Consider the following 25,215-nt stretch of genomic DNA (forward strand, 5'->3'; position numbering starts at 1 on the left):
TCCTGGCCTCCCGGCCGCCGGCGCCAGCCTCGCTACTTCCGCTTCCGCTTCGTTCCCTTCCAGGGAGTCCATCACAATTCCTCTCAGCGGACATGGCCGAAAAACTTCAGGGACCATCGACAAATGTCCAACCGCCGAAGAGGACGAAAATAACCCCAGGATCCCGGAAGACAGGTGTGGTCGAGGAAGCATGTGGCGGAAGTCGTTGGGTAGCCCCAGGAATAGTAAGGAGGAATCACTGGAAACTTCCTGGCTGGCAAACCTGCCCCAACTCCACTAACTGTGCCCCAACCCTCATCTCAGGAGAGGAGACCCTGCTGCCTGATGAACCCAATGTGTTTTCCCAAACCTGCTCCTAAAAGACTGCCCCACTGTCTTGGGATCACCTACCCTATCCTGTCCTTCACTTCCTGCCAAACAGCAAGCACTAACTACATCTAGCTTATCCACCTGTCTGCATCCCCACTCTCTTCCCCTGATCCCAGCCTCACCTTTCTCTGTCTCCACACTACAGTGCTCAGAGGCCATGGGATTAAAACCACTTTTCAACCAATGTAAACATATTTACCTATGTGTCAATATTTATAAAGCCCTTAGTTTCTGGCATGTGGAAGGATTATGTGTTTGCTAGTATCATTTTGTTATTTTTAACACTGTCATTTATTGTGGTTTATTTTAGGTCAAGTTCTTTGGAAAACAGTCTTTGAGAAAGAGATGTGCCGGCAGGAAGTTTACTGAGAAGCCACACTTGTAAGGAAGTAAGTCAGGCCAAACAGGGCAGAGAGGAGAATTAAACTGAGAAGGTTAAAATGGAGGCCTCTGTCCTCCTAGGAGCACTGAAAGTGGGGTACCCCTTCCAAGGCCTATCTGGCCTTTATATCCTAACACTGACCAAGAGACTCAGATCTGAGACCTCATTGGCCTACATTTCAGGCAGCTAGGGGAATGAGTGTCTTTGTCTTGAAAGGTGGATTTGGATGGTAGCCAGTGTCCACTGCATTATTACTACCTACTAGTCAGTTCCATTGGAGGAGGGCATGGCAACCCGCTCCAGTATTCTTGCCTAGAGAATCCCACGGACAGAGGAGCCTGGTGGGCTACAGTCCATAGAGTCGCACAGAGACACGACTGAAGCAGCTAAGCGGGAGCAGCATCCCCTTCCATGGCTCCTTTTATCTCCAACACAAACAAGCTTTCATAGCCCTTCCATCCCTCTCTGCCATCTCCTGCCACACACTCTCTTCACAATAGCCTATGGTCTCTTGCTCCTCTGCAGAGGCACACCTGCCTCTAAGGGCCTGTCAACACAGTTTTCACACTGTGATGTCTGCATCCATATCAGCACACCTTCCTCTCCACCCACGTTGGGGCCATCTAGTTCCCGTCTGTGCTCTGAGCATAGGAGGTCCTGCCTAGGCTGCTCCAGACTCATTGATCACAGGGAGGACACCCCCCCTTCCCCCAAGGAAGTGGTGCCCAGCCCTCCCCACTCTGTCCCACGGTGCAGATGCTCTTTCCTGTTGGGAATAAAGTACCAGAGACTCAGCTTCCTTCCTTTCTGCATGTGGCCTTGGAGAGGGCGGGGCCTGGAGGGAGGAGGGTGCTCCTGAGGAGGGAGGTGGGTCAGAGGCTTCCTTGGGGTGAGGAATTCTGCTGTGGCAGGCTGAGGTGTGGGCCTCGTGAGCCAGTGGAGGGAGTATCCAACTCTGCTGAGACAGCCGGGGGAGAGGGCCATCCTCAAGGCCAAGGCTCTCTGTGGAGGAGGGAGCACTGGACGCCTGGTCAAGCCTGGTGAGCTCCATATCACACTGTTCTCTGCAGCTCAGAGCAGGAGTGCTGCCCAGCAGAGGCCCCTGGCTACCCTGCCTCACTTACATCTGGGGGCAAAACCGGAAAACCTCATCGGCAAAGGCATCTCAGGTGCCTCCCCGTCTCTCCCACCTCCCTCATTTCCTGAGGGAGCTGGAACCTTCTCCTTCTCAGAGGGGCCTAGATGAACACAGTAGCTCAGAGGAGCGCCCACTCTGCCTGCTCTAACCTGGACCTTTGCCCTCATTCCCACCTCCGCTCCAGCTCCTCCAGCCATGGACTCGGCAGCCAGGGACAAAATGCAGCGCGCACTCCCCACTGGTATGAGCCCTTCTGGGTGGGCCGAGAGAGGGATGGTGGGAAGAAAGATGGGGATGGTGGGTTGGGGTCTGACTGGAGCTCTGTAGGGCGGGGAGAGGACTGGACCGCCCTGGGGGACAGGCCGAGGGGTAGGAAGAGGAGCAGACTCGGCAGCCGCTTCCTGCAGGCCTAGCCCAATTGACGCAGCTGCCCAGGCTCTTCCTGCCCAGGGCCGGAGTGGCCGGAGCAGGAGCGGGCGGAGCAGCTGGCCCGGGGTGCAGCACTCAAGTGGGCCTCAGGCATCTTCTACCGGCCAGAGCAGCTGGCCAGGCTGGGCCAGTACCGGAGCCGTGAGGTGCAGCGGACCTGTTCTCTGGAAGCACGCATCAAGGTGGGCATCAGGCAGGAGGCACAAGTGCTGGGGGCAAGCTGCAGGGCTGGCAAGGCCTCACAGCCTGCCTCCCTTCCACAGTCAGTGGTGCAGTCATACCTGGAGGGTGTGAAGACCGGGGTGTGGCAGCTGGCCCAGGCCCTTGAGGCTGTGCGGGGAACCCGAGAGGCCCTGGGCCAGGCCCGTGAGCTGCTCCGGGATATGGCTGAGGCTGCGCAGACCCTAGAACCCCTGCGGGAGCAGGTTGTACAGCACAAACAACTGCAGGCCTTGTCTCAGCTGCTGCCCCGGCTTCGAGCTGGTGAGTGTGCCTGGCCCTCAGCCTCAGCCCTCTGCTAGCCAGTTGACAAGCACCGTCACTGATCAAGGGGCTGGGATGCCAGTGGGAAATTGCATGGAGGGACACATCGGGGACCTCCCAGGGAGTAATATAGGCTTCAGATGACATATGAAGTAGGGTGCCTGTTAGTTCATTCTGGGGTTCCCAGGCGTGTGAGGGCTTCCCTGGTAGCTTAGCTGGTAAAGAATTCACTTGGAATGCAGGAGTCCATGGTTTTAGTCCTGGGTCTGGGTCGGGAAGATCCCCTGGAAAAGGGATAGGCTACCCACTCCAGTACCCTTGGGCTTCCCAGGCGGCTCAGTAGTAAAGAATCCACCTGCAACGAGGGAGACCTGGGTTCAATCCCTGGGTTGGGAAGATCCCCTGGAGGAGGGCATGGCAACTCACTTCAGTATTCTTGCCTGGAGCATCCCATTGGACAGAGGAGCCTGGTGGGTTACAGTCCATGGGGTTGCAAAGAGTTGGACACAACTGAGCAACTAAACACCGCACAAGCATGGGATGTGAGTCAGGACTGACACCTGTGGCTCTGCCCCACTTGGCTGTTATAGTTAGTTACTTGGCTGAACTAGTTCCCTAACAGGGTGGACGAATAGCCACTGGCACGACCCCCTCCCCCAAGTTCCTCCCTTCCTCCTGTTTCATCAGCTCAAGGGTTTACACCCTAACCACCATGTAGGCCCTTCCCTGGGGCTTTTCAGACTGCCCAGTGCTCTACTGTACTGACTATGAAATCTTTTACACCACACCCCAGCCCCAGGGCGTCAAAATCCACTGCTGTACCCACTGCACAGGTGGAAATGGTTTAGACTCAAGGCTGTCTCTTCTCTCTGATTAGTGCCAGCTGCAGTGGCCCACACACAGACCCTGATTGATGCCCAGCGGTTCTTGGAGGCCTATGTGAGCCTCCGGGAACTGGAGCAGCTGCAAGAAGAGACATGCGCACATCTTGGGGGCCTGGAGTTGCCAGTCTTCGAGGGACTGGGCCCTCTGGCTGAGGCCCTGGGCCAGGCTGTGGAGGCGGCTGCAGGGGCTGCAGGGCAGCTGGCCCGGGAGGACCCAGCCTTGCTGGTGGCTGCCATGCGTGTGGCCGAGGTGGATGCTGGGCGCACCACCTCCCTGGAGCAAGCTCCACGGGACTGGCGACAGCGCTGTCTGCATGCACTACAGCAGGGCTTGGAGCGGGTCCACTTCGGGACATCTCTGCAGCCTGGGCCTGGGGCACTAGCAGAGTGGCTGGAGGCTCTTCGGGTGGCTCTTCCAGCCGAGTTGGCCATGGCTGAGGCTCTGGTAGCACCCTGCTGCCCACCACACTACAAAGTTGTCCAGTTGTGGGCCCACACCCTTCATGGTGGCCTGCGGCGCTGCCTGCAGCAACTCCTGGAAGGGCCTGAGCTGGAAGCTGCCGACACCTTCACCCTGCTGCACTGGGCGCTGCATGTCTACCAGGGGTCAGTCTCGGGGGCAGTAGGGCGTGGGGGCATCAAAGCCTGGGGGCTCTGTGTAACACTGGGCCACCCACCTCCAGGCCAGAGATGATGGGGAGCCTGGAGTTGGGGCCTGAGGCTGACGTGTCTGATCTGGAGCCCCTCCTGACCCTGGAAAACATCGAGCAGTTGGAGGCAACATTTGTGGCCAAAGTCCAGGTGAGTAGTTGGAGCCCAGGTTCAGAGCAGTGCTGCCGCCACCTGTGGGCCTGTATCTGTGCAGTCGCGCATCTACCTGTCTCTAGCAGTGTCAGTGCCCTGCTACATCCTGCTGCACCTTGCCCCCTTTCCCCAGGCAAATGTGGCCCAGTGGCTGCAGAAGGCACTGGATGGGGAGGTAGTTGAGTGGGGCCGAGAGCAGGAACCTGACACAGACCTGTCTGGCTTCTACCACTCACCATTGCCAGCCATCGTGCTGCAGGTGGGTGAAAAGTGGTGAAGCCTGGGGGCAGCCCTCACAGGGAAAGGGAAGGAGGGCAGGACCAGGACTCCGCTAATGGCTGTCCATCCCTACCTGTAGATCCTGGAAGAGAACATTCGTGTGACCAGAATGGTCAGCGTGTCACTGCAGCGGCGGGTGCATGGCATGGCACTGTCAGAACTGAGTGCCTTCCTGAGGAGGTCTGACCCACTCCCAACTCCTGGCCCTGCTCCCAGGCAACCCTAAGGGGTTCTGAGTGATCAGACACACCCATGGGAAAGGACTCCTTCAAAACAGGGCCTTGGTATCTTGGAGGTGGGGCCAGAGTACTAAGGACTGGGGTTGCACAGAGTGACAGCAGGTACCGGAGCCACCTCTGCTCTTTGCAGCTTCAGCGATGCTCTGATCCGATTCTCCCGAGACCATCTCAGGGGGGACGCAGTGGTCCCGCATTACGTGCCCTACCTACTGGCTACCCTCAACCACCAGTTAGCACTCAGGTACCAGGATGTGCCCACAGAACCCCACCTTCACTAACCCCTGACTGGACATCTATTCAGTACGGATCTAGCCTACACTGGGCCTTTAGAAATTTTAGACTCACGTAACCCTGGGATTCCAATCCTAGGTCTCCTAATTACTAGCTGTGTGACCTTGGGCCAGTTATCTAATCTCTCTGAATTTTGCTTCTGTCATTAATAGTATATGGGTAATAATGGACCTTCTGAGACTCACGTGAGATTACAGATATAAAGAACCTACCACTGTACCTGGCACAGAGTGTCAATTATTCATTCATTCAACAAATATTTATCAAGGCCCTATTCTGTGCCAGGTAACGTCTAGCGTTACCGCTGTGAATATAACAAAAATATTCCCTTCCTCTTGGGTCTTATGTTCTCTGGGGTGTGGGCAAGAGAGGACCAAACAAGTTAATGATGATTTTGACTCCCTCCTGACTGGGATCAACTCTCTCCTCTTACCGAAACAAACTGAAAGACATAACTTGCTCAAAAATCATACCGCGAAATAGAGGCAGGTCCGGGTGGCATGTGTGCCTTCTAGCTCGCTGAGCCCACCACTTCAGCCTCAGCTCAGGGTCTACACTTTTCAGAAGTGCAGGGAGCCGCCCTTCTTGCCCTCCTCGGGCGACACACTTGTGCCACTAGGTGGCGCCCGAGTGGCTAGACAACAGAGGGCCTGTCGGGCCTTGGCCTTGGTCCTGAAGCCGTCCTTTTGGTCGGTCCAGCTCCTCCGTATCCGTCCTGCAGCCCGAATGGGTGGTTCCAGGGGTCTTGGCTCCGGTGGAGGCAGAGCTAGACAAGTTGCAGAAGAGGATCTGTCGCCTGGTGTTGGAGGCGCTGCTGGCGGAGCTACAGGTGAGGCTTCAGGGGGAGATGGGGTTGGGAGGAGCAGATACAGCGTATGCATGGGGCCCTCTGCCGCGGAATGCTGGGTCTGAATCGTCCCTCCAGCCGTGTCTCTGAACTCCGCTCTCAGCCCCTATTCGCGGTTCTGCCCTCGCGCCGCTGGCTCTCAAGCCCAGAGCTGCTGGATGACGTGTGCGAGCGGACGGCGCGATTCTGCCAGAACTTTCGGCACGTGCGGAATCCCGCGGTCCAGGTGCATCTGCGGGGAAAGGCTGGGGGGGGGGGGGGTGGGTTGTGGGAGGTCAAAGCGCCCATGGGAAAAACATCCTGGACCCATTTGATCGCGATCCCCACAGCTGTTGCTGGCCGAGGCGGAGCGTACGGTGGTGCTGCAGTACTTACGTGCGCTGATGCAAGGCCGCCTAGTCTGCCGCGGTGCTGACGAGAGGACCCAGGCGGCCGAGCGCCTGCAGCACGATGCGGCCCAGCTTCAGGAGCTTTTCCTCGGTTTGGTGAGAATTCGCTGGGCGAGCGGATGGGCGGGAATCTTAGTGATTCGATAGGGGTCGAGGACTGGAGAAAGACCAACCCCTGTGTGCTCAGGGCCTGGAGGAGAGCGTTCAGTGTGCGCCAGTGCTGCTTGCATTGAGGGAGCTGCTGAACCTCAGCGACCCCACGCTACTTGGCCTCGAGGTGGCAGGTTTGCGGCAACAGTTTCCCGACGTGAGGTGCGAAGACGGGTCGGGAAGGGAGGAGACCCAGGAGGGGCTGGGCGGGGCTAACGCACCCGTAACTCCACAGCGAGGATCACGTCTCCGCCCTCCTGGACCTGCGCGGGGACGTGTCCCGAGAGCAGCGCCTGGCCGCACTCAGCTCTCTGCGGGCCGGCCCGCAGCCCTCGCCCCCAGCTGGTCGCCGAGCACTTTTCAGCCTCGTGCCAACACCTGCACCCTCGCTGGCCTCCTGCTTCCCCTCAGGGTCCTGTGCCTGACCCCTGACTGCCCGCAGAATAAAGTCACGTCCCCGTACGCCTGAATTGTACGTGTTGGCGAAGGGTGGATGAAATAAAAGTGCCCACGAAGGGCAGGGGGTCCAAGTTCAGTGACACACCTAAGGTATCCTGGTTCCAGTTCTGATATATGGCTGCGCCCCACCTATCCCGGTACCAGACCTGTATGTGGGCTGCTTTCCCAAGTACCCGGGCTTACACAGTGTGCGGACTACATCTTTACGTTTGCACACACCCGCAGAGAGCTAGCGTCTCCTACGCCAGGAGTCAGTCAACTGAGGCAGAGGGGGCGGGCTTAAGACAACACCCCACCCAGGGGCGTGACCTGATGGCGGACACCGCCCCGCCTACTCTGCCTGGCCCCACCCCAAGCCGTGTCCTCGGGCTCTTGCGGCAGCAGAGATTGACGCGAATCCGCGCTCCTTCGTCTGAGCGTGCGCGCGCCCGAGTCCGTGCGTCACCAGCGTCGGCTCCCGCGGGCTGGGCAGCTGGCGGCCTGTGTTGCGGAGCGGGAACAGCGGCGGCGAGAAGAGGATTGAACAGGTGGGGGCGCGGCACGCGGATGTAATCCCCCCACCCCCAGGAGGCAGAAAAGGCCTTCGACCGGACCCCTCCTCATCTGCCTGGGAACCCCGCTCCATTGTCCACTGGCCCCGCCCTCCATTGGGCACGCCCTTTGCCCCAGCCCCCGCCACTTATTGGCTGTAGGTCACGCCCCTCCTCGATCTCCTAGTACCCATTGGCTCCTCTTCAATGTTATCTTCTCTCGGAGTTTCTTATTGGAGCAGACCACACCCTTTACTATATCACCAGACTCCGCCTTCAGTCTGGGCTCCTCCCACAACCATCTTTCATTCATTCTGCATCTAGTGCTGTGTACTTTCGTCATGGGGGTGAATGAGAACCGTCCCTGCCCTCAGGGAGTTCAGGGGATGATGTGGGGGAACACGGACCTAGGCTTCAACAATGACAGCCTAGGGTGGTAAAGAAGCCGTTTGGGCACTGGGAGCCTCTAAGACGCTGGGAAGGCTTCCCGGAGGAGGTGAGGCCTAAACCGAGTCCTGAAGAATGGTTAGGAGTTTATTACAGGGAGACATTGGGAGGGCATTCTTGGCAAAAGGACCTGACACATGAAAGAAACAGGCATATCCTGGTAATTCCAAAGAGGTAGGTCAAATGAAAGAAGGGGAGATAAAGAGGATTGGTACAAGTAAGAGGCTTGGAGAGCAGTGAGGAATCCAGAAAAGTGTATGGTTAGTTTAGGGGAAGGAAGCCTGAGTCCCAAAATCATCCAGCAGCTTGTCACTAGGCAGAATGCTGGGAGGAGGGGGAGGGGATCAGAACTAGCTGGGGAAGCCAAGTGCAGGGAAGGAATGATTCCAGTTCTGAGAAGGACAAGGGCTCTCGGTTTCATTCCTTTACTGAGCAACTGTTCTGGGGACACAGCTGTGAACACTTAGAAGGAGAAAACATAATAATCACATATACTGTACTTCAGATGGTGATGACTGCATTGGAGGACAATATTGTGGGGAAGGCAAGGTTCTGATGGAGAGGGTTTAGAGGAGGTTTACTGTCTTATAGAGGGTGTGTTGGGAAGGCTTTTCTAACAAGATATTTGTACAGAAACCTGAGGAAAGTGAGAGTGACCCCTGCGGTTATATGAGGGGAAAGCGTTCCAGACAGGGACATTTTCAGTTCGAGATGTCTGTTATACATGCAAGTAAACATGTTGAATTGAGAACTGATAACAGAGTTTGAGGGGCTTCCCTGTGGTTCAGATGGTAAAGAATCTGCCTGCAATGCAGGAGACCTGGGTCGGGAAGATCCCTGGTAAAGGGAATGGCAACCCACTCCGTATCCAGTATTCTTGCCTGGAGAATTCCATGGACATAGGAGCCTGGTAGGCTGCAGTTCATAGGGTTGCAGAGTCGGATATGGCTGAGCAACTTACACAGACAGAACACTAGTCTGAAATTTATGGAAGAAGTTTGGGCTGACATAATTAAAACCATGAGAGTGGATGAGATCACCCAGGGAGACAGCATAAATGGAGAAGAGAAGTTTCCAAGTCCTGGACATTAGAGTGTTTGTTTTTTTTTTCCAGGGGAGGGGTGGGTAAGGAAGGATTTATTAGTTGTAGCAAGTTAGGAGAACAGCAGGGATCTTTCCCAAAGTGGTGTCTCCACATTATGGTGTTAAGAGGTCAGAAAGAGATGACCAGCAAGGAAGACAAGAACACTCAGATAGTGAGGTGGGAGAACTATGTCCCAGTGTATTTGGGAACCAAGTGGAAGATGTGGCCAAGCTGAGATGAAGTCATTAACTTTGTCAAGTTCTACTGATCAACATGAAGATCACTGGTGACCTTGGTCAGGTCAGTTTTGATAGAGAGCAGGGGCCAGAAGCCCCTACTTGAAGTGAAATTTAAGACAGAACAGGAAAGAAGGAGCTAGATAGAGACTGAGTGTAGATGACTTGGAGTGTTGTGTTACCCTGAGAAGCAGCTGGAGGGAGATGCAGTGAAGCTAGAAGACTATGGGGTCAAGTGAGGGTTTTGTTTTTTTAAGATGGAGAAATAACAGCATGTGTTTATACTGACGGGAAGAATCCAGCAGAATGGAAGAGACTGATGATGTAGGAGATGTAGGGAAAAGGAGAGATGCTGGAATTATGTCCCTGAGCAGACAGAGTTCGGAGGATGGAGCCTTTGGTCAGTCTCTGGGGATAGACTGGGTTGGACTGAGCCCTGGTACAGAGTTGGTGTAACTGTCCTGACACTGGCCTTGGATGACCACTAGGAAGATGGCTCCGATGGGAGACACCCAGGGATTGGCTTGGATTGGCTGAACTTTCCCTCTGCTTACAAAAAGCTGTTTCTAATTTAGATTTGAACAGATGGACCAGAGGAGAGAGAGAGCATTCCAGGTGGAGGGACTAGCATAAGCAAGGGGCAGGCAGGCCCAATGGGCTGGAGGAGGTGGATGGAGCCGGGTGGGAGGGTGGAGTGAGACGGAGAAAATGCCAGAGGTAGAAGGTAGTGAGGCCCCCTCACCTGACATCCTGGCAGCTGAGGCTACATTATACCAAATTCCCAGTCTGGGTGGGTGCTGAGCACAGGGATTAGAATCATGAGTTGGGGGTTTAGGCCTTACCCTCAGAAGCTCGTGGGCTAAGGGGATTTGAGGAACCACCATCTAAGTGGGTGTATGAGACTTCCTCCTGCTTTCCCCCAGTCCAGGGAATGGACTAACTAGGGTGGAGGTGAGGGGGCAAGGGGCCTGCTGGCCCTCACTCAGGCCACACCCACTCACTGGTGGCCTCCATATCCTTCCTGTGTCTCCAGAAGTCGACGGTGTGGGGAGCTGGAGTGACCTGGCTGGATGTGCCCTCCAGGACAGAATGGTGCTGGACTCAGGTGCTCAGGTGTATGAGCAGGCACCCCCCAGCCCACCAGCCAGCCCCTCCTCCTTGGCCCATAGGCCGGGGCCCTCAGACCGAGATGGGACAGCGCTGTTCCCCTGGCCTCAGTCCCTGGCCCTGCCCCTGGCTCTGTCCGTCCCCTCAGCCCTACAGCCCCAGGCGGAGAGGCAGCCCTTCTCAGAGCTGCACTTGGGCCGCCGTGGACACATGCGGCGCAGTGAGAGCACCTACACAGTGAACAGTACTGGCCGGCGGGGGGGCAGCACCCAGGGTCGGGCCCCGCCTGGACGGGGACGGGACCCAGGTGGGGGCACCCTGCGGCCCGCGGCCTCCCTGCCTCACATCGCTAAAGCGCGGAAGGAAGCGGGCCGCGGCATCAGCAAGAGCCCCTGCATGTTGGTGGCTCTGCGGCCAACCAACATGGACCGTGAGCGGGACAAGTTCTTCCAGTCCCATTACACCTACAACCCACAGTTTGAATACCAGGAACCCATGCCCACGGCTGTGCTGGAGAAATACTGTGAGGCCTCTGGACAGTTCATTCATCAGGTCAGTGCAGACTGCCCGTCTCACCCCAGCCCGGACCACCTGAGTGGTCCGGCCTGACCTGCTGCTGCGGCCCTCTGTGCAGGCAGTTGGCATCATCGAGGCTGTCCTGGAGAAGTTTGGGACCTATGAACACTTCGAGGCTGCGACAGGGGGCCAGCTGCTGACCAAGTGCCAGATCTGGTCCATTGTGCGCAGATACATGCAGAAGGAGGGCTGCGTCGGGGAGGTGAGCTCACACTGCCAGTGATGCCCCTTTTCCACCCGCTCCCAACCAGACTACCAAGTGGGCAGTGCCAGGCCCAGCTCCATTCTGGTGGAGCTAGTGACCTCAGGCCAGCCCTGTTCCCGCCCCTGCCCCAGTCAGGTGGGAGCTGGCTCCAAGCAGAGGTGGGGCAGGGTGGGTGTCGTGGTCAACTGTCCTGCGTGGCTCCCCTGCGGCATCAGCAGGTCCACCTGCCCACTGGCCCCCAGGGTTGGTGGCCATGACACGCGTCTCTGCCACCCACAGGTAGTGGTACAGCTGAGTGAGGACCTGCTGTCCCAGGCAGTGATGATGGTGGAGAACAGCCGGCCAACGTTGGCCATCAACCTGACTGGAGCCCGCCAGTATTGGTTGGAGGGCATGCTGCGGCACGAGATAGGTCAGGGTGTGGTAGGTGGGTGGGCTGGGATGAGAGGGGGCTGGGATGTGGGGTGGGGGGCAGGCAGTGAGGGACCCCAGTAACTCCATCCCCTCTCATTCTTCCCCTTCCCTTCACCAGCAGCCACCTTCTCCCTCTGGCTCACAGAGGTAGCCCAGAACATGCCAGCCCATTCTTTGGACTCACCCTCATTTCCTGTTCCTTCTGGGTATCTTTTTCTCCCTCGGCTTTCTCTCTGATTTCCCTTGTCCATGGGGCAAGACTGCTGAGGCCCGGACAGGCCAGAGGGAGAACCCTAAGGGCCCCACTAGTCTAGCCAACAGTACAGGCCTTCCATGGTGGGTGCAAGTTCAGATTCTGGGAGGGGAACTGGTTGAAGACACAGCTGGATTTAGGAGGGGACTGGCCAGGCTGGAAAGGCAGGCATAGGACACTAATTACTATTCTTCCATGTCTGTCACTCCTCGTCAAGAATCATTGCTCTGGGCAAAAGGTAGTTTTTGCTGGAGATGCCAGCATGAGATGGGCATGCAAGGGTGTGGGGCCGGGGTGGTGTGTGAGTTCCCCACCTCTCTAGGGGACTGGCGGGGCGAGCAGTGTGCATTTGGGAGAGTTGTGTGTGTGTAGTCCTGGATGGGTGGGGGGAGATTTATGTGTGTGAGCCTCTGGATCCTTGGGTGTGAGTTCACCTGAAGAGGGTCTTGATGATGCCTTAGGTTGGGTGAGTATGGGTGTGGGGTGGAGAGGCTTGTGTGAGAGCCTGATTCTAGGGGCATAAAGCTATGTGAGTCGCCGGCTAAAGGTCCAGCCAGGCAGAGCAGGGCCCGGACAGGGTCAGGCCAGGAAGACCCTCTGGATGCCCAGCCCAGCCTCTTCTTTGCCCACCCCGCAGGTACCCACTACCTTCGGGGCGTGAACAACGCGCGGCAGCCATGGCACAGCGCCGAGGGCCGGCAGCAGTACGGGCTGCGGCCAGCGAACCCCACGGAGGAGGGCCTGGCCAGCCTGCACAGCGTGCTGTTCCGCAAGCAGCCCTTTCTGTGGCGCGCGGCGCTGCTCTACTATACGATACATCGTGCCGCGCGCATGTCCTTTCGCCAGCTCTTCCAGGACCTGGCGCGCTACGTGCAGGACGCCGACGTGCGCTGGGAGTACTGCGTGCGCGCCAAGCGCGGCCAGACTGACACCTCGCTGCCCGGTGGGCCCCAGTCCTGTGGGGCTGGCGGGGGAGTGCCTCGATCTGGGGCGGGAGGGTGAGGGTGGGGCTTTGGACCTAGGGCTCACGGCCCTCCTGTGCCCACAGGCTGCTTCAGCAAGGACCAGGTATACCTGGATGGCATCGTGCGCATTCTGCGGCATCGCCAGACCATCGACTTCCCGCTGCTGACCTCGCTGGGCAAGGTGAGGGGCCACAGGGCCTTCAGAGGCCCCAGCCAACTCTGCCCCTTACTGCTGTATTCCCTGAGCCTCTGGTTGGAGCTTGACTGAGGACTGGGTGCCAGGCCTCTCATGGGGGGAGTGTGGGTGGAGTGAGCACAGGAGATGACGTGACAGTCTGGCAGCCAGTATAGGTGCTTTTTCCAGCCCACAGGTGTGTAGACACTGCAAAGGAAGTGAGCATTCCAGGCCAGGAGAGCTGTCAAGAAGGGCGGAAGCAGGCTGGAGAAATAGCCAGGGATCAAGCCCTTGGCACTGGGTATTTGTGCCAGGCTGAGGAAGTTGAACTTCATCCAAAGCAGTGGGGAATCCAAGGAGCTTCAAGCAAAGGGTGGCACAGATGTTGGCTTTAGAAGGCTCTGTGTATCATATGGGACGAGAGGCCTAGGGAAGGGAGTGCAAGGGAAAGAGGAGGAGGCCTTTTTCATCTCTTCTGCAACACTGATGGTGGTCTGGCATAACCCCACAGTGGTCATGCAGTTGGAGAAGAAGGGGCAAGCTGGAGAGATCTTCAGAGAGTGGCCACTCTGAGTGGGAGGGTGACACTATGTCCCCACCCTAGAATCTGACCTAGGGGCTGTGAGAAGGGTTGGGCTGCATAAGCTGGCACCCAGGAAGGCTGGATATGAGGCATCTAAGGTGCCTGGTATCCAGGGAAAGATGTTCAGAAGGCAGTTGGATACCCAGATTTGGAGATAAAGGGGGGAAAGCTGGACTGGAGACACGTGTAGGGTTGTAGCACATAGATGTTAGAAGAAGGTGTTGAGAGAAAGAGCAAACACCCAGGATGGAGCCACAGGGTACAGAATGTTGGGAGTGAATCAGAAGGGGAGTGGGAGGGGTTCTGGGAGCAAAGGGCTATGGGCCATTGTAAGAGAGCTGGGACCAGCTGCCTGAAAACCAGGGGACCCTGCACTGAGGCCCAGCTTTCTTCCTGCAGGTCTCCTATGAGGATGTGGATCACCTCCGGCCGCACGGGGTGCTGGACAACACCCGGGTGCCCCATTTCATGCAGGACTTAGCACGCTACCGGCAGCAGCTGGAACACATCATGACCACCAACCGGCTGGATGAGGCAGAGCTGGGCCGCCTGCTGCCTGACTGATACTGGTTGAGGGCTCCGGATCAGCCCCCAGAACATGAAGCTGGCTGCTCTGTGCTTCCACAGCCTGGGTGTTTCTTGGGGCCTGGGGAGGGCAGAAGCATTTCAGGAGGGAGCAGCGGCAACAGCAGAGTTTGTACTAGCCTCCCTGGACCCCGAGGGCCAACAGCAGCATGTCAGGCAAACTAAGCCTGCCCTCCTGTCTCCAGCTATCTGTTGAGCCAAGGAAGAGCCTGATGGAGGGAGGGAAGCTGAGCATGAGTGGGCATAGGGGGGTGGTTTGGGAGTAGAAACTTGTTCTTGCATGAGATGGCTTTGGGTGTCTGCGTACTCCAGTCTTTTCGTCCCCCACCTGGCCCCTTGGTGCTCCTTCAGCTTTCATGCTGTCTACCTCTCACTGGGTCCTGGTGGGGATCTCCCTTCTCCTGGGGTGACTGCCTGAGCCTGCTGTCCTGGCTTTCACACAGACTCAAGGAGCAGGGATCCTGGTAGTAGAGACCCAGCTGGGCTGGGGTGTGCTTTCCAGCATTTTGCCTCTCCCATTGTCATTGTATGTATTCCCTATTTATGTGCTGTATGTCCTGGGCTTCTGAAAGTTTGGTGGAGGGAACAGGGCTCCTCTGGAAGGCACTGACTGTTCCCAGCTCCACCCATACACCCCCCCAACACACACATACACAGGCCTTGTGAGTCAAGCCGAGCGCTCACCTGGCCTTGCCCTCAACCCCTGCACTGGCCTCTGCTGTCCCTGTCTTTGCCCACACCCTCGCAGCTGGTCTCTGGCAGGGGTTGGCATAGGCTGGCAGCATCCACAATCAAGCCTGAGGGGCAGGCCCCCGGTGATTCCAAGTTCCGAGCCTCTCCTCAACCAGGAGAGGTGCCAAGATGATTGTTGCTTCTAGTTTCTCATACAGCCGAGTCAGGTTGACCTGGCCCCACTCCCACCCTTGGCCTTACTTTTCCCATTTGAAAACTTGGAAACACAGCTGGAAAGTCCTTATTCCTTTAGTCATTAAATATGTATAGAGCGCCTTCTGTGTACCAGTTAACTGGTCAGAATCCTCACTGAGCTCCCAGTCCTGAGAGAAGCCAATTAAAACAATTACAATGAAGTGTGTCGGCTGCATCTACTCACGATCACTTCCACTTTCTCTTAATCTCCCTTCCCAAGGCTGTGAGTCTAGCTTTCTCTAAGTGGAGAGAAGTACTCCTTCCCTGGCCCTTTGTGCCGGTGCTAGGGGCTTCCATGGGGTGGGGCTGGTGATGACACATGTTCCCAAATGGTTCATGAGGATAAAAGGGCCATGGAGTAGGGCCCAAGGATCTGGCCCTTGTCCCACTGGGGACCTGGGTCTGGGGTCTATAGGGGTACAGTTTGTACTGTTGACGACAGAAATGGGCTGAGGACTGTGCCATGGACACAGGGCTGCCCAAGTCTTTGGCACTTAGAGCCACACATCCACACCCTCGTTCCTGGGCAAAGAGCCACAATCAAGAGTCCAGGCTGACCCTCCAGAATTTATTCACTTTCAGTGGTACTGGGCCAGATGGAACCTTGGTGGCATCTGATGTCACCATGGCAGGATCCCAGATCCCATCCTGTTACGACGAAGAGTGGCCTGTAGGCTCTATGGCTTTCAGGAATCTAGAAAATGATGGAAGGGGCGTGGTCATTCAGGTGGAGCCCCCCTCCCCGCGCCGCAACCTCCCAGGCCACGCCCTCCCGCCAGGTTTGGGCAGCCTCACACCTTCAGACTCGTCTCCAGCCTCGAAGTCAGAGTCAGGCTCTGGCTCCGGCTCTGGCTCCGGCTCTGGTGGCTCTGGCTCTGGTTCTGCCTCCGGCTCCCGTTCCGTCTCTGGCTCCGGTTCCGGATCCATTTGGGTTTCCAACTCCGGTTCAGCCCCTTCAGAGGTCTCGGCTTCCAGCTCTGGCTCAGTTTCCTCGAGGGTTCCGGATTGTGCTGCCTCGGAGTCCTCAGGACCCCGGGCCTCGTCGGATTCTGGAGCTCTGGGCAGCCAGGGGCACGTGGCCCCTGAGTCAGCAGCCCCGGGAGTCCAGTGGCCTGGGCATGGAGGGTCATAGCTACGTTCCCGGTAGCCTGCGGCGGAGGTGGGAGTGTCTCAGGCTCAGTTTATCCCCTTGGTTTCCTCTGCACACGTGCGAGTCTTTGGGGAAGACCACAGATCGATGCCCCCACGCCACGGCCCCTTCTCTGACCTAGGCCCCGCCTCCCCCGCGCGCTCTCACCGGTCCCCACGTGCTGCCAGTCCCAGGCGGGGTCGGGCGCCCGCACAGTTCGTTGGGCGCAGCTCAGCAGCTCCTGGCAGGCAGCCTCGCCCTTGCTCTGCACCAGCAGCAACAGGCGGCGCACCCTGCGTTCGGCGTCAGGCAGCGCGTCTAGCGCCTCGTACTCGGGCCCGGTGAGCACGCCCCGTGCCAGCAGCGCATCCAGCAGCAGCCCCGAGTCCGCCTGCAGCGTCTCTACCAGGCGTTTCCGCTCGCGGTCGATCGTCTCTGATGGCCTCTCCTGGGTGTTGCCCATGGTAGGGGCTGCATGGGAGGTGGGGGGCGAGAGGTAGTGGGGGCCGGAGCTCCCCTGCTTTTGACCTCCCTCCCGGGGCCCCAGTGAACATCCGTGGCTGGGGTCCAAGTTCACCTGGATCTCTGCTGTGGCCCGCCAGCCCCGCAGCGCAGCACAGGACCGATCCTGCCTCCCTGGCCTTTTCTGCCTTATCTCTGCTTCGGGCTTCACCTTCAGTCCCTAAATGTGAGCTGTGGCGCTCCTCTCCTCCCCTAGCTACCCCAGGACCATCATCTACTCTGACTGCCCTCCCCAAGCAGGTCCTTCCTCCTGAGTCCCTGCCACCTGTAGATCCCGCGATGGATTCAGACCTAGTTTATCCAACCTAACTTCTCTTTCCCAACCTGCTTCCCCAACTTGCAGCTGGTCCTGATAACCCACACCCAGCTTGCAATCAAGTCCTTTTCAGTCTCTCTGCTGAATACTTTTGTCAACTTCACCACTGAGTCTAGTCTTTCATTTCCAGCCTAGACCCTGCAAAGTTTCGTATCTCCCGTCCAGGATCCCAAAGTGCTGAGAGTCTTTCCGCTCCTCTCACCTACCTGAGGAAGTCCAAACCCCTTATCCTGAGCCTGAGGTCAATCCTTCCTGGACAGGCCCCTGCCTCTGCACCCCCTCACCAATACCACCACTGTGTTGGAACCCCAGTGTGGTCTCCTGGCCTCTCCTGGTTTCCTGAGTAGAGATACTTGAGTCCTCTTGAGTCTTAGCTCTGACCGAGATCTTCTGACATCACCTGAGACCAAACTGTCTCCCTGCTACTCTGGGAATGATTTACAGCCATCATCTTGAAGTATCCAGGACCCAACTTATAAAAGCTACCAGGAAATGTCAAACTTTCACTGTTTTCCTCCGTGGATCCTCCCATTTTGAGAGGCTGTCACCACCCCAACAGCAGGTGTTGGGCAGAAATTAATCTGCTTTGTTCACTTATCAACAACCAAGGACAATGGCCCATCTCCTCTTGGGTCGCCTGACCCAGGCAGCAAGGTCCCTGGCATTAAGGGGCAATTAGGTCAGGCCCTGGACCACTCCCTCTCTCAGTCCATCTCCCTTGGCCTTGGCTTTGTCCAAGGGTTTCATCCTCTCTTTGGGGTCCCTCGTTTACCTCCTTACCTGGCTCTAGGAATGGGAGAGAGGATTTGGTCTTAACCCCCATGTCTCTCACTGCCTGGTGTCATGCTATGCCTCTCTGGTCATTGCACCCCTCCTAGCCATACTGAGGTGTCGGCCCTTCCCTCAGGCCATGAGCAGAGACCCTTTGCCCTTCCCTCTCCCTTCATGTCCCATTTGTGACAAATGCTGCTCCTCCACTAACATCTCAGTAAGAACCAGCATCTCCCTCCACCCCCCATCTCCTGTAACAGCCTCTCCCAGCACCTCTCACTCCTGTCCCATCACCCTATGGAACAGTGACTTTGACAACTCTCTAGGGTAGGATTATTGTGCCCATTTTACAGATGAGGAGACAGGTTCAGAGAGACCAAGTGGCAGAACTAGAGTCTGACTTGCTCCAGCCTGAACTACGAGGTGTCTGGCCAAGCAAAATGTCAACCATAACTACCTGTCCCCAAACCCTCGTGAGACCACCAGAGAGAACCAAGACTATCTGTTCACCTCCCACCCCCTAGATAGCAGGCTTTCCCCCACTTCCCTCAACCATTCAGTACCCGCACTTCCTAAACTTTGTAGACACTGTTCCCTGGACCTGGAATCCCTTTTCTCCCTCCAAGCGGTGGACCCATCCTCCAAGACTCAATTGTCCCCTCCTTTACCCCAATGCCCGAGTGTCCCAGAAGCAGATTGGTTCCTTCTCCTCTGTATCCCAGTGAACATCATACACCCTCACTAGGCTGACATCACTGGACTGTGTACCATGGATCCTTTGCCCTCTTACTTGCGGTTTCCAAAACCTGTTCCCCCAGTCAAAAGTGTAGGAGGGGAGGGAGGACAGAACCCACTGTGTATAGGTGCAGAGAGGGAGGGGACATATTAGGTTGGCCCCTCCTTTTTTCTCCCTCCTCCCCAAATTATTTTCATGTTAGCTTCCTCCTCTAGTTACCCCAAGTCCTGCCTTTTGTCCTGTTTGGAGAGCAGAGACCCCAGCTAGTCTAGATCCTCTGAGATTTAATGCTCAGAATATTGAAGTTACGTCCTTCAATGATCACAGCCCAGATTCTTCCCAAAGGACCAGGCGGCTCCAGTTAGCACGCGTGGTCGGGGGTCTCTGCCGCCCTCCCCACCTCACTTCCTGCGCGCGTTCTTTCGCTAAGGAGCGAAGGTGATGGGTCAACGCGGAAGACTTCGCGCACCTGCGAGCTTTTAACATCCATCCCTCCACCCAGCCCCAGAGACGAGTTCTGCGGAGGGGAGGGGAGGGGCGGGGCTCACAGACCTTCGCGCAAGGCTGCTGGTGGTGATTCGGCACGGATTTGGCCCAAACTCAGTTTCTCTTCCCTCCCCCAGCCGGGGGGGGGGAGGGGTTCGGTGGGGCTCCCGGTCCCTGCGCTCCTGGCGGCCCCACTCACGGGTCGAGCCTCGGCGGGGCAGGAGATGACGAGGCAGAAAGGGCCGGGCGGGATGGGAGCAGCAGCTGCGGCGGGGGCGGGGGCGGGGCGGCCAGGGCTGCTGGGAACCGGGAGGGGGTGGGGAAAGGGGGCCGTTCTTCTCGGGACGCGGGGAGGCCGGCCGCAGAGGTCGAGTACCGTCTGGCCGCGTATACGCAATCCGCTTTCCCTCATCACCCCGGGCGCACCGGAGGAGTCAGGGTGGGGATCGTTAAGCCCGCGGACCCAAGTACCCCAGCAATTCCCAGACGTTTTACACCCATTCTCTCTACCCGCACAGAGAAGGCTCAGAGAAGGGGACCAGCTTACTCAAGATCACAGAGCGGGTGCACTGCGGTGCTGGGTGTGACCCCTAAAAGCCCCCGATTCCCGGAGGTCGCAGTGGCCATGAGCCAGCCCTGGATTCGCACCCGGAGGATGGGGCCTAAGCAAGAGAGCTCGGCCTCGGAGGCACCTCCGCTCTCCAAGGGTTCCTCGATTAACATTAAAGCCCTGGGATCTGGACGTTTCTATGAAGGCAAAGGCGCCCCCCCACCCATGACTTCTGTGTTCCCTGGTCGGTAGAGGAAAGAGACCAGAAACACAGAAAAAAACCGCGGTTTTATGCAGGGCTCGGGAATGGAGAGGGGCTGCCAAGAAAGTGCGGCTTCACTCAGCGTCCACCAGGGGGCTCAAGGAAGCCGAGCAGGGCGTGCTCCTGCCGGCCAGCCCCGCAGCAGGGCTGGCTTCGGAGTGGAGGGGGTCTCAGGGCGAGGGGTTGTCTCCCGCGCCCAGGTAGGAGGCCCGGCTCTCAGGGCTGCTGTAAATGGTTAAAGCTCCGGGCAGGCTGAGGGCTGGGCCTCCCAAAGCCGCTGGCATGTCCAGCAGGAGTGGTGCCCCGAGGGTGGAGTCCTTTCCTAGGAGAAGCGGGGCTGTACTCAGCAGGGAGAGACGGTCATCTCCTTTCTTCGGGGAAGGAGAGCTTCACTCGCCTTGCCCTCTGGTCAGTTGAGATGAAACATCCACTCTCAACCTCCCCCCTCTCCCAGCCTGACTCCGGGGATTTCCCTCCCAAACATCGACTGCCCAGCCCACCCAATCGTGATAGCTCAGGTCCCTCAGGGTCTCCCCCTGGTCCCTGAGTCACCACAATTATTACCTGGGCCTGGAGAACTTAACCCCTTAACCGCCAGCTCGGTCTCACCCTTCTCTGGAACCAAGGGCTGCAACTGCAGAAGAGAACCCCAGGAAGCAGCTGGTGAAGGGAGCTGGGGCTTTGGCTGAGGGAGAACAGTGGTGGACTAAAGGGCTTGGCTGAGCAACCCTCAACACCCACCCCCGCCGCCCTCCTACCCCCATCTTACCAGGGACAGCTCCATGTCTAAGTCCATCAGAGTCCATTCCCGCCCTTGGAGGCTGGGGCCCAGCACCTGGGGGGAGCTCTGGGTCAATGGTGCCCAGACAGCTGGAGCCCACTGAGCCCTGTGCCCCTGCCTCACGGAACGTGTACTCACATCCAGCGGCCCTGCGGGCTCCACACTTTCAGGGGGGGCCCGAAGCAGCATTGGAGGCAGCAGACTCTCTGGACTCCGGCCTCCCCTCTCCAGGTCCAGAGGGCCCCTGTGCACAGAGAACTGCTGTTGGCCACTCCCTGCATTAGGTTTCCAAGGAACCTGGATACATCAGGATCTAAATCTGACAATATCTAGAAAGTGTTAGAAGAGGACCTCCCAACCCCCACACACAGAAGGGCACAGACAAAGTGCCTTCTGCCTCCTACCTTTGGTCTGAGGTTTGGGTTGTGTGCCTGCCCCCACCCAGGCAGTTATCAATACCAGTGGGTCTTCAACTGTCATGTACTTTACAATCTTGACAATCACCCCAGTGGTAGCATTTAAAATGCAGACTCCTCAGCCCTGCCCCTGAGGCGTTTCCACTTGCCAGGGGCCTCTGAAACTGGTGCTCCTTAGAGCAACTCTGAGAAATCAGGTCAGATCATGGCTGCCTCCTCAGCCACCCCGGGGCAGACAAGGCTGGGAGGTTCAGGACTAGCTAGTGCGGGTCTAGCTGAAAACATGGCCCACGGGGTTTATGATCACAAATGGGCTTTCTGCTCACCTGTCGGGAACCTCCCTGGGGCCTCTTGGTTCAGGCTGTTGGGCATTCCTGGGCCCCTCAGGGCTGAAGCTCCCTTTCCCCTCCAGGATGGCCTGCACTACAGCCACAGGCAGCGGTGGGGGTGCTGTCACGCAGAAGTCACACTCGTTTGGGGCCAGGGCCAGCCCGGCCTCGCCTTCCCCCCCTGGGCTGGCTGGCTCTTCTTTGAGCAGTGCCAGGCCCTTCTCCCTGCACCAGAGAAAAGCTTCAACCAGACCCTGGCGCTGACCTCTCCCCCTATCCCCACAGCCATCTGGGCTGCCAGGCCCGCCCCGCCACAGCTCCCCAGAAGGCAGCTCCTGTCCCTCTTACCTCCTGCCACCACTGGAGGGGGAAAGCCTGGTTCCTTCAGGGGATGGAGAGTCTTCCGGGAGGTCGGAGATGATGGGGCCCCTGGCCCTGTGAGGGCTGCTGAGGCCCAGCGTGGTCTCCGGGAGGGGCTGTAAGTAGAAGACGGGTTGAGCTCTTTATCTCAAGTCATAGGGTGAGCCAGAGCCCGACTGGTACCACGTGGGCCAGACCTAAGGGGGGAGGCTTGAAGGGGGAGGCTTGACCCTTGCTGGGTCTGGTGGGAGGGAGGTTAGGCTCCATCTTCTCTCCTATTTCTTTTCTTTCTTTTTTTTTTTCATCTCTTCTTTTTGGGGAATGGGGAAAGGGAACAGGCTCTCTATGGAGGGAAGAGAGGAGAATCAAAAACCTACCGACTGGATAAAGTAGGGGTCCTGCAGGAGGGCACCAGGTAAGGGGCAGGCGTTGAATTTGGCTGGTGTTGGGCACCCTTCATCCAGCATCAGGGACCTGTGCAAGATGGCCAGGGGCACAGGCAGGGGGCTGGGCAGGTTCATCTCCCAGGCCCCTCAGCCTGCACCACCGCCCTCCCACAGGCCCCAGCAGCCACGTCAGCAGAGCTGAGGCCTGTTGCCAGGGCATCAGTCACATGCTGGAGGCAGAAGGGGCTCCCCCCCCACCAGAGATGGGGGCCCTTTGGGGGCAGAGGGGAGGGAGGAAGCCTGGTTGGGCCCCAGACCCTCTGCTCTTGGGATGCTCTGGAGTGAGGGGAAGGGGATCATAAGGTGGAAATACAGGATTAAGGCCCTGGAAGTGAGGGGTCTGAGAGTTGGGGTTTTGTGGTAGAATTAGGGGTGGGGTGAAGCCCTGGAATGGGGCTTTAGGGGAGATGGCCATGGGGTGAGGAAGACTGTAGTGCAGGGGGAAAGACAGGTGAAGGGGTTTCTGAAGGAGAAGGAGTCCTGCCTGGGGCTCTGGCAGGGAAGTCCTGCAGGGAGTAGGGGCGTCTCTGGGGTTCTCACTCACAGCTTCCTCTTAGCTCCTGCGCTGCCAGACCCAGCCTGAAGTGGCCCAAAGAGGCACTGGATCAGCTGAAAAGGAAACGAAGGGTTAACTCACCCCTCACTCTCACAAGACACTGCCAGGGGGCTTCCGGGACTGGCCTTTGTCGAGGGCGGCGGGGCGGGGTGCGTTCAGGAGTGGGGCGGGGGAGGAGGGTCACCTTGCCGATGACCCGGTGCTGCTGACCGTGGCTCTGCCGCAGCGTGACCACCTCCCTCCACAGGATCTCGTTCTGCCTGGGGGAAGGCGCGGGAGGATGCTGAGGCATCTGAGAGTTCGCGGGGTCACCGCCGCCCACCCCCAGAACGGCAGGCCCGCGCCCGCGTCCGCTCGGACGATCGTCCATTCATAGTCAAGAGACTGCCACAGCTCGGCCCACTGGTCTTGGAGGAGGTGCCCAGAACCATCTAGAAGCCAGTGTCCTCGCGCCCAGAGCCCCCCTTCCCCCTCCCCATCCTCCTCCGCCCCCTCCCCCGCACTGCCTGAGTTCCCGCAGCCGCGCCTCGGTGCTCTCCTGCATTCCCCGAAAAGCCTGCACCTCGCCCAGCAGCCGGCCCAGGTCCTCGGGGCGCCAGCGGCCGTCGTCGCCGCGCAGCGCAGGCACCTGCAGGAGGGAGCCTCCCTCAAGTAAGGGTCGCACGAAATAGCTGTCCCACCTCCACCCGGGTTCGCTGGTCACTGCTGGCCGCCCCTAACCTTGCGGCGCACGCGTTCCAGCAGTTGCTCTCGGCCGCGTACGAAGCTCGGGTGCTGGAACTCGACGTGATCCCGTTCGGGTCTCAGCAGGCCACCCTGCTCGATGCTCACCACCTTCCGAAAACCGTCTAGGGAGCAGGGCGCGTGGGCGTAAGTTGCTGAGTCCCCGCGATCCAAGTCATCCACGCTAGCTTCCCACTCGGCCCTAGGGACTCACACATATTGAGTTGCCGCACGAAGCTCGCCATGTTGCTGTGCTTGAAGTATTGGGGCAACACCTCCTTGGCGAAGCGGCTCTGGTCGCTCACGAGGAAGCTGGTCCCGCTCTGAGGAGAGCACCGCCCGCCCACTCATGGTGCGGGCGGAGACCAGACGACACGGTGAGCGGTGCCCGCCCACGGCCAAGCCAGCGGGCCGGCGCGCGCACACACAAACTCGCACTCACTCTGGAGACCGAGACTGTCATTCATGGGGACGTGGGACGAGGCCGGCCGGAACCAGCTCGGAGGCCTATCCCGGGGCCACCACAATGAACCTCTACCCCAGCCCACCCAGACTCCCTACTCGGTTTTCTAGGAGGAGGTGCCGAGGCCAGACTTGGGTTCCAGACCCGGATGGCTCCCAGACCCGCGTTGTGACTCTGATTTAGAATCAGACCCAGCCCTTCCCTTCTCCTGGTCTCCTTTTTCCCATCTGTCTGATGGGATAGGGTGGGAACTAGAAGACCTCGAAGATCCTTCGGGTGCTGGGTCTCCTTCAGAAGGTTCCTACCCTTTCCTCTGCCCGAAGGAAGTCGCCTCACCTCCATCTCCAATACCACACCCTCCGCCCAAGCTGTCGCCTACCCTAGACGGCTGAATCAAGGGACCCACAACCCCGTCCCAGGCAGGGGTTGATGAGCGTGGACGTTCACTGACGTGGAGGAATCCCGGGGACCAGTGAGGAAGTCGAGGGGCCCCAGCCCTCACCGGGCTCCAGCGGATCAGGTGGTCGGTGCCCGGGTCGCCCACCAGTGCCCATAGCTTGCCGAGGAAGGCAGGCACTGGGCTGGGGCCCGGCTCCGTGGGCAGCGCGGCCGGCGCTTCCTGCATGGCGCAGTCTCGGCACCGCTAAGCGCTTGGGCCCGGCCGCCGCGGGCTTGTCAAAGCCGCGGAAAGTGCTGCGTTTGCCGCCCGCCCCGCCCTACTCCGCCTCCCGGCGCCGGGTCAGGCGGGGGCCACGTGCGAACTGGCGGGGCGGGGCTCTGGCCGCGGCCGCAACACCAGCGGACCGAAAGGGCAGTATGGGATCGGATGTGCGTGGGGGCAGGGGGCAGGAGGGAGGGAGACCTGAGTTCGAGTCGCACCCTTCTCAGGCCCGCAGTTTGCTCCTGTGTTCTTCGGGAGAAATCGAGCGTACACAGCCTGATGTAGGCTGGGAAAGAGATGGGCACAGCCAAGCCTCGGGTAGTGGTGCAGATAGGGGCGGGCGAGGGTGGGGAGGAGAAGCTGACACCCTCCCGCGGAACCTGGGACACTGTCATTCCGAAGATGCCAGGACCCCGACCCTGACCGCTGCAGCTGCACCGGTAGAAATGGACCTTGAGGTCTCAAACCCTCCCTACCC

At 58.5% G+C, this 25,215-nt stretch overlaps 3 protein-coding genes and 1 long non-coding RNA gene across 24 annotated transcripts; 2 read left to right on the forward strand and 2 right to left on the reverse strand.

Moving 5' to 3' along the window:
- Nucleotides 1-16: 16 nt before the first annotated feature.
- EXOC3L1 (exocyst complex component 3 like 1) lies at nt 17-7,236 on the forward strand. Of its 12 annotated transcripts, none has more exons than XM_070451171.1 (15): nt 18-174; nt 680-758; nt 1,822-1,920; nt 2,074-2,130; nt 2,325-2,500; nt 2,582-2,801; nt 3,679-4,291; nt 4,369-4,486; nt 4,623-4,748; nt 4,848-4,948; nt 5,138-5,248; nt 5,998-6,127; nt 6,249-6,371; nt 6,475-6,630; nt 6,722-7,236. In XM_070451171.1, the coding sequence occupies exons 4-15, from the start codon at nt 2,085-2,087 to the stop codon at nt 7,151-7,153; spliced, it is 2,352 nt and encodes a 783-aa protein (XP_070307272.1). In that variant the 5' UTR covers nt 18-174; nt 680-758; nt 1,822-1,920; nt 2,074-2,084; the 3' UTR covers nt 7,154-7,236. The 12 variants fall into 12 exon arrangements, with proteins under 12 accessions (XP_070307280.1, XP_070307278.1, XP_070307272.1 ...); XM_070451176.1 differs by having other exon boundaries at nt 2,340-2,500; XM_070451178.1 differs by lacking the exon at nt 1,822-1,920 and having other exon boundaries at nt 6,722-6,846; nt 6,920-7,146.
- Nucleotides 5,709-6,610, reverse strand: LOC139029905 (uncharacterized). Its single transcript, XR_011482191.1, has 2 exons — nt 6,521-6,610; nt 5,709-6,390 (listed from the first exon to the last, which is right to left on the reverse strand). It is a non-coding gene; the product is annotated as an uncharacterized lncRNA (long non-coding RNA).
- A 335-nt stretch (nt 7,237-7,571) lies between the features above and the next one.
- MATCAP1 (microtubule associated tyrosine carboxypeptidase 1) lies at nt 7,572-15,391 on the forward strand. 3 transcript variants are annotated; one of them, XM_020885071.2, is made up of 7 exons: nt 7,572-7,670; nt 10,474-11,099; nt 11,182-11,325; nt 11,608-11,740; nt 12,633-12,938; nt 13,044-13,141; nt 14,118-15,391. In XM_020885071.2, exons 2-7 carry the CDS (start codon nt 10,530-10,532, stop codon nt 14,280-14,282), a joined length of 1,416 nt encoding a protein of 471 aa, XP_020740730.1. In that variant the 5' UTR covers nt 7,572-7,670; nt 10,474-10,529; the 3' UTR covers nt 14,283-15,391. The 3 variants fall into 3 exon arrangements, with proteins under 3 accessions (XP_020740730.1, XP_020740729.1, XP_020740728.1); XM_020885070.2 differs by lacking the exon at nt 7,572-7,670 and adding an exon at nt 7,767-8,294; XM_020885069.2 differs by lacking the exon at nt 7,572-7,670 and adding an exon at nt 7,767-8,169.
- Nucleotides 15,392-15,784: 393 nt separating this feature from the next.
- LOC110131985 (heat shock factor protein 4) lies at nt 15,785-25,164 on the reverse strand. Of its 8 annotated transcripts, none has more exons than XM_020885042.2 (15): nt 24,579-25,164; nt 23,828-23,936; nt 23,611-23,738; nt 23,394-23,518; nt 23,075-23,150; nt 22,879-22,943; nt 22,266-22,362; nt 21,877-22,004; nt 21,526-21,753; nt 20,922-21,027; nt 20,772-20,837; nt 20,567-20,636; nt 16,528-16,830; nt 16,028-16,378; nt 15,785-15,924 (listed from the first exon to the last, which is right to left on the reverse strand). In XM_020885042.2, exons 1-15 carry the CDS (start codon nt 24,699-24,701, stop codon nt 15,917-15,919), a joined length of 1,983 nt encoding a protein of 660 aa, XP_020740701.2. In that variant the 5' UTR covers nt 24,702-25,164; the 3' UTR covers nt 15,785-15,916. The 8 variants fall into 8 exon arrangements, with proteins under 8 accessions (XP_020740701.2, XP_020740699.2, XP_070307282.1 ...); XM_020885040.2 differs by having other exon boundaries at nt 20,567-20,687; XM_070451181.1 differs by having other exon boundaries at nt 20,567-20,687; nt 23,828-23,959; nt 24,579-24,743.
- Nucleotides 25,165-25,215: the final 51 nt, after the last annotated feature.

This window comes from Odocoileus virginianus, chromosome 20 (genome assembly GCF_023699985.2).
Source record: "Odocoileus virginianus isolate 20LAN1187 ecotype Illinois chromosome 20, Ovbor_1.2, whole genome shotgun sequence".
In the NCBI taxonomy this organism is placed as follows: Eukaryota; Metazoa; Chordata; class Mammalia; order Artiodactyla; family Cervidae; genus Odocoileus; species Odocoileus virginianus.

Coding starts and splice junctions, on each gene's coding strand:
- MATCAP1 (XM_020885071.2), top strand. CDS start 10,530: ATGGTGCTGGACTCAGGTGCTCAGGTGTATGAGCAGGCACCCCCCAGC. Junction 11,326..11,607: donor AGGAGGGCTGCGTCGGGGAG/GTGAGCTCACAC, acceptor TGCCACCCACAG/GTAGTGGTACAGCTGAGTGA. Junction 13,142..14,117: donor TGCTGACCTCGCTGGGCAAG/GTGAGGGGCCAC, acceptor TTCTTCCTGCAG/GTCTCCTATGAGGATGTGGA.
- EXOC3L1 (XM_070451172.1), top strand. CDS start 2,085: ATGGACTCGGCAGCCAGGGACAAAATGCAGCGCGCACTCCCCACTG. Junction 2,501..2,581: donor CTCTGGAAGCACGCATCAAG/GTGGGCATCAGG, acceptor TCCCTTCCACAG/TCAGTGGTGCAGTCATACCT. Junction 6,372..6,474: donor TGCGGAATCCCGCGGTCCAG/GTGCATCTGCGG, acceptor CGATCCCCACAG/CTGTTGCTGGCCGAGGCGGA.
- LOC110131985 (XM_020885040.2), bottom strand. CDS start 24,701: ATGCAGGAAGCGCCGGCCGCGCTGCCCACGGAGCCGGGCCCCAGCCCA. Junction 23,519..23,610: donor TGGAACGCGTGCGCCGCAAG/GTTAGGGGCGGC, acceptor TCCCTCCTGCAG/GTGCCTGCGCTGCGCGGCGA. Junction 16,379..16,527: donor CTGGCAGCACGTGGGGACCG/GTGAGAGCGCGC, acceptor CCTCCGCCGCAG/GCTACCGGGAACGTAGCTAT.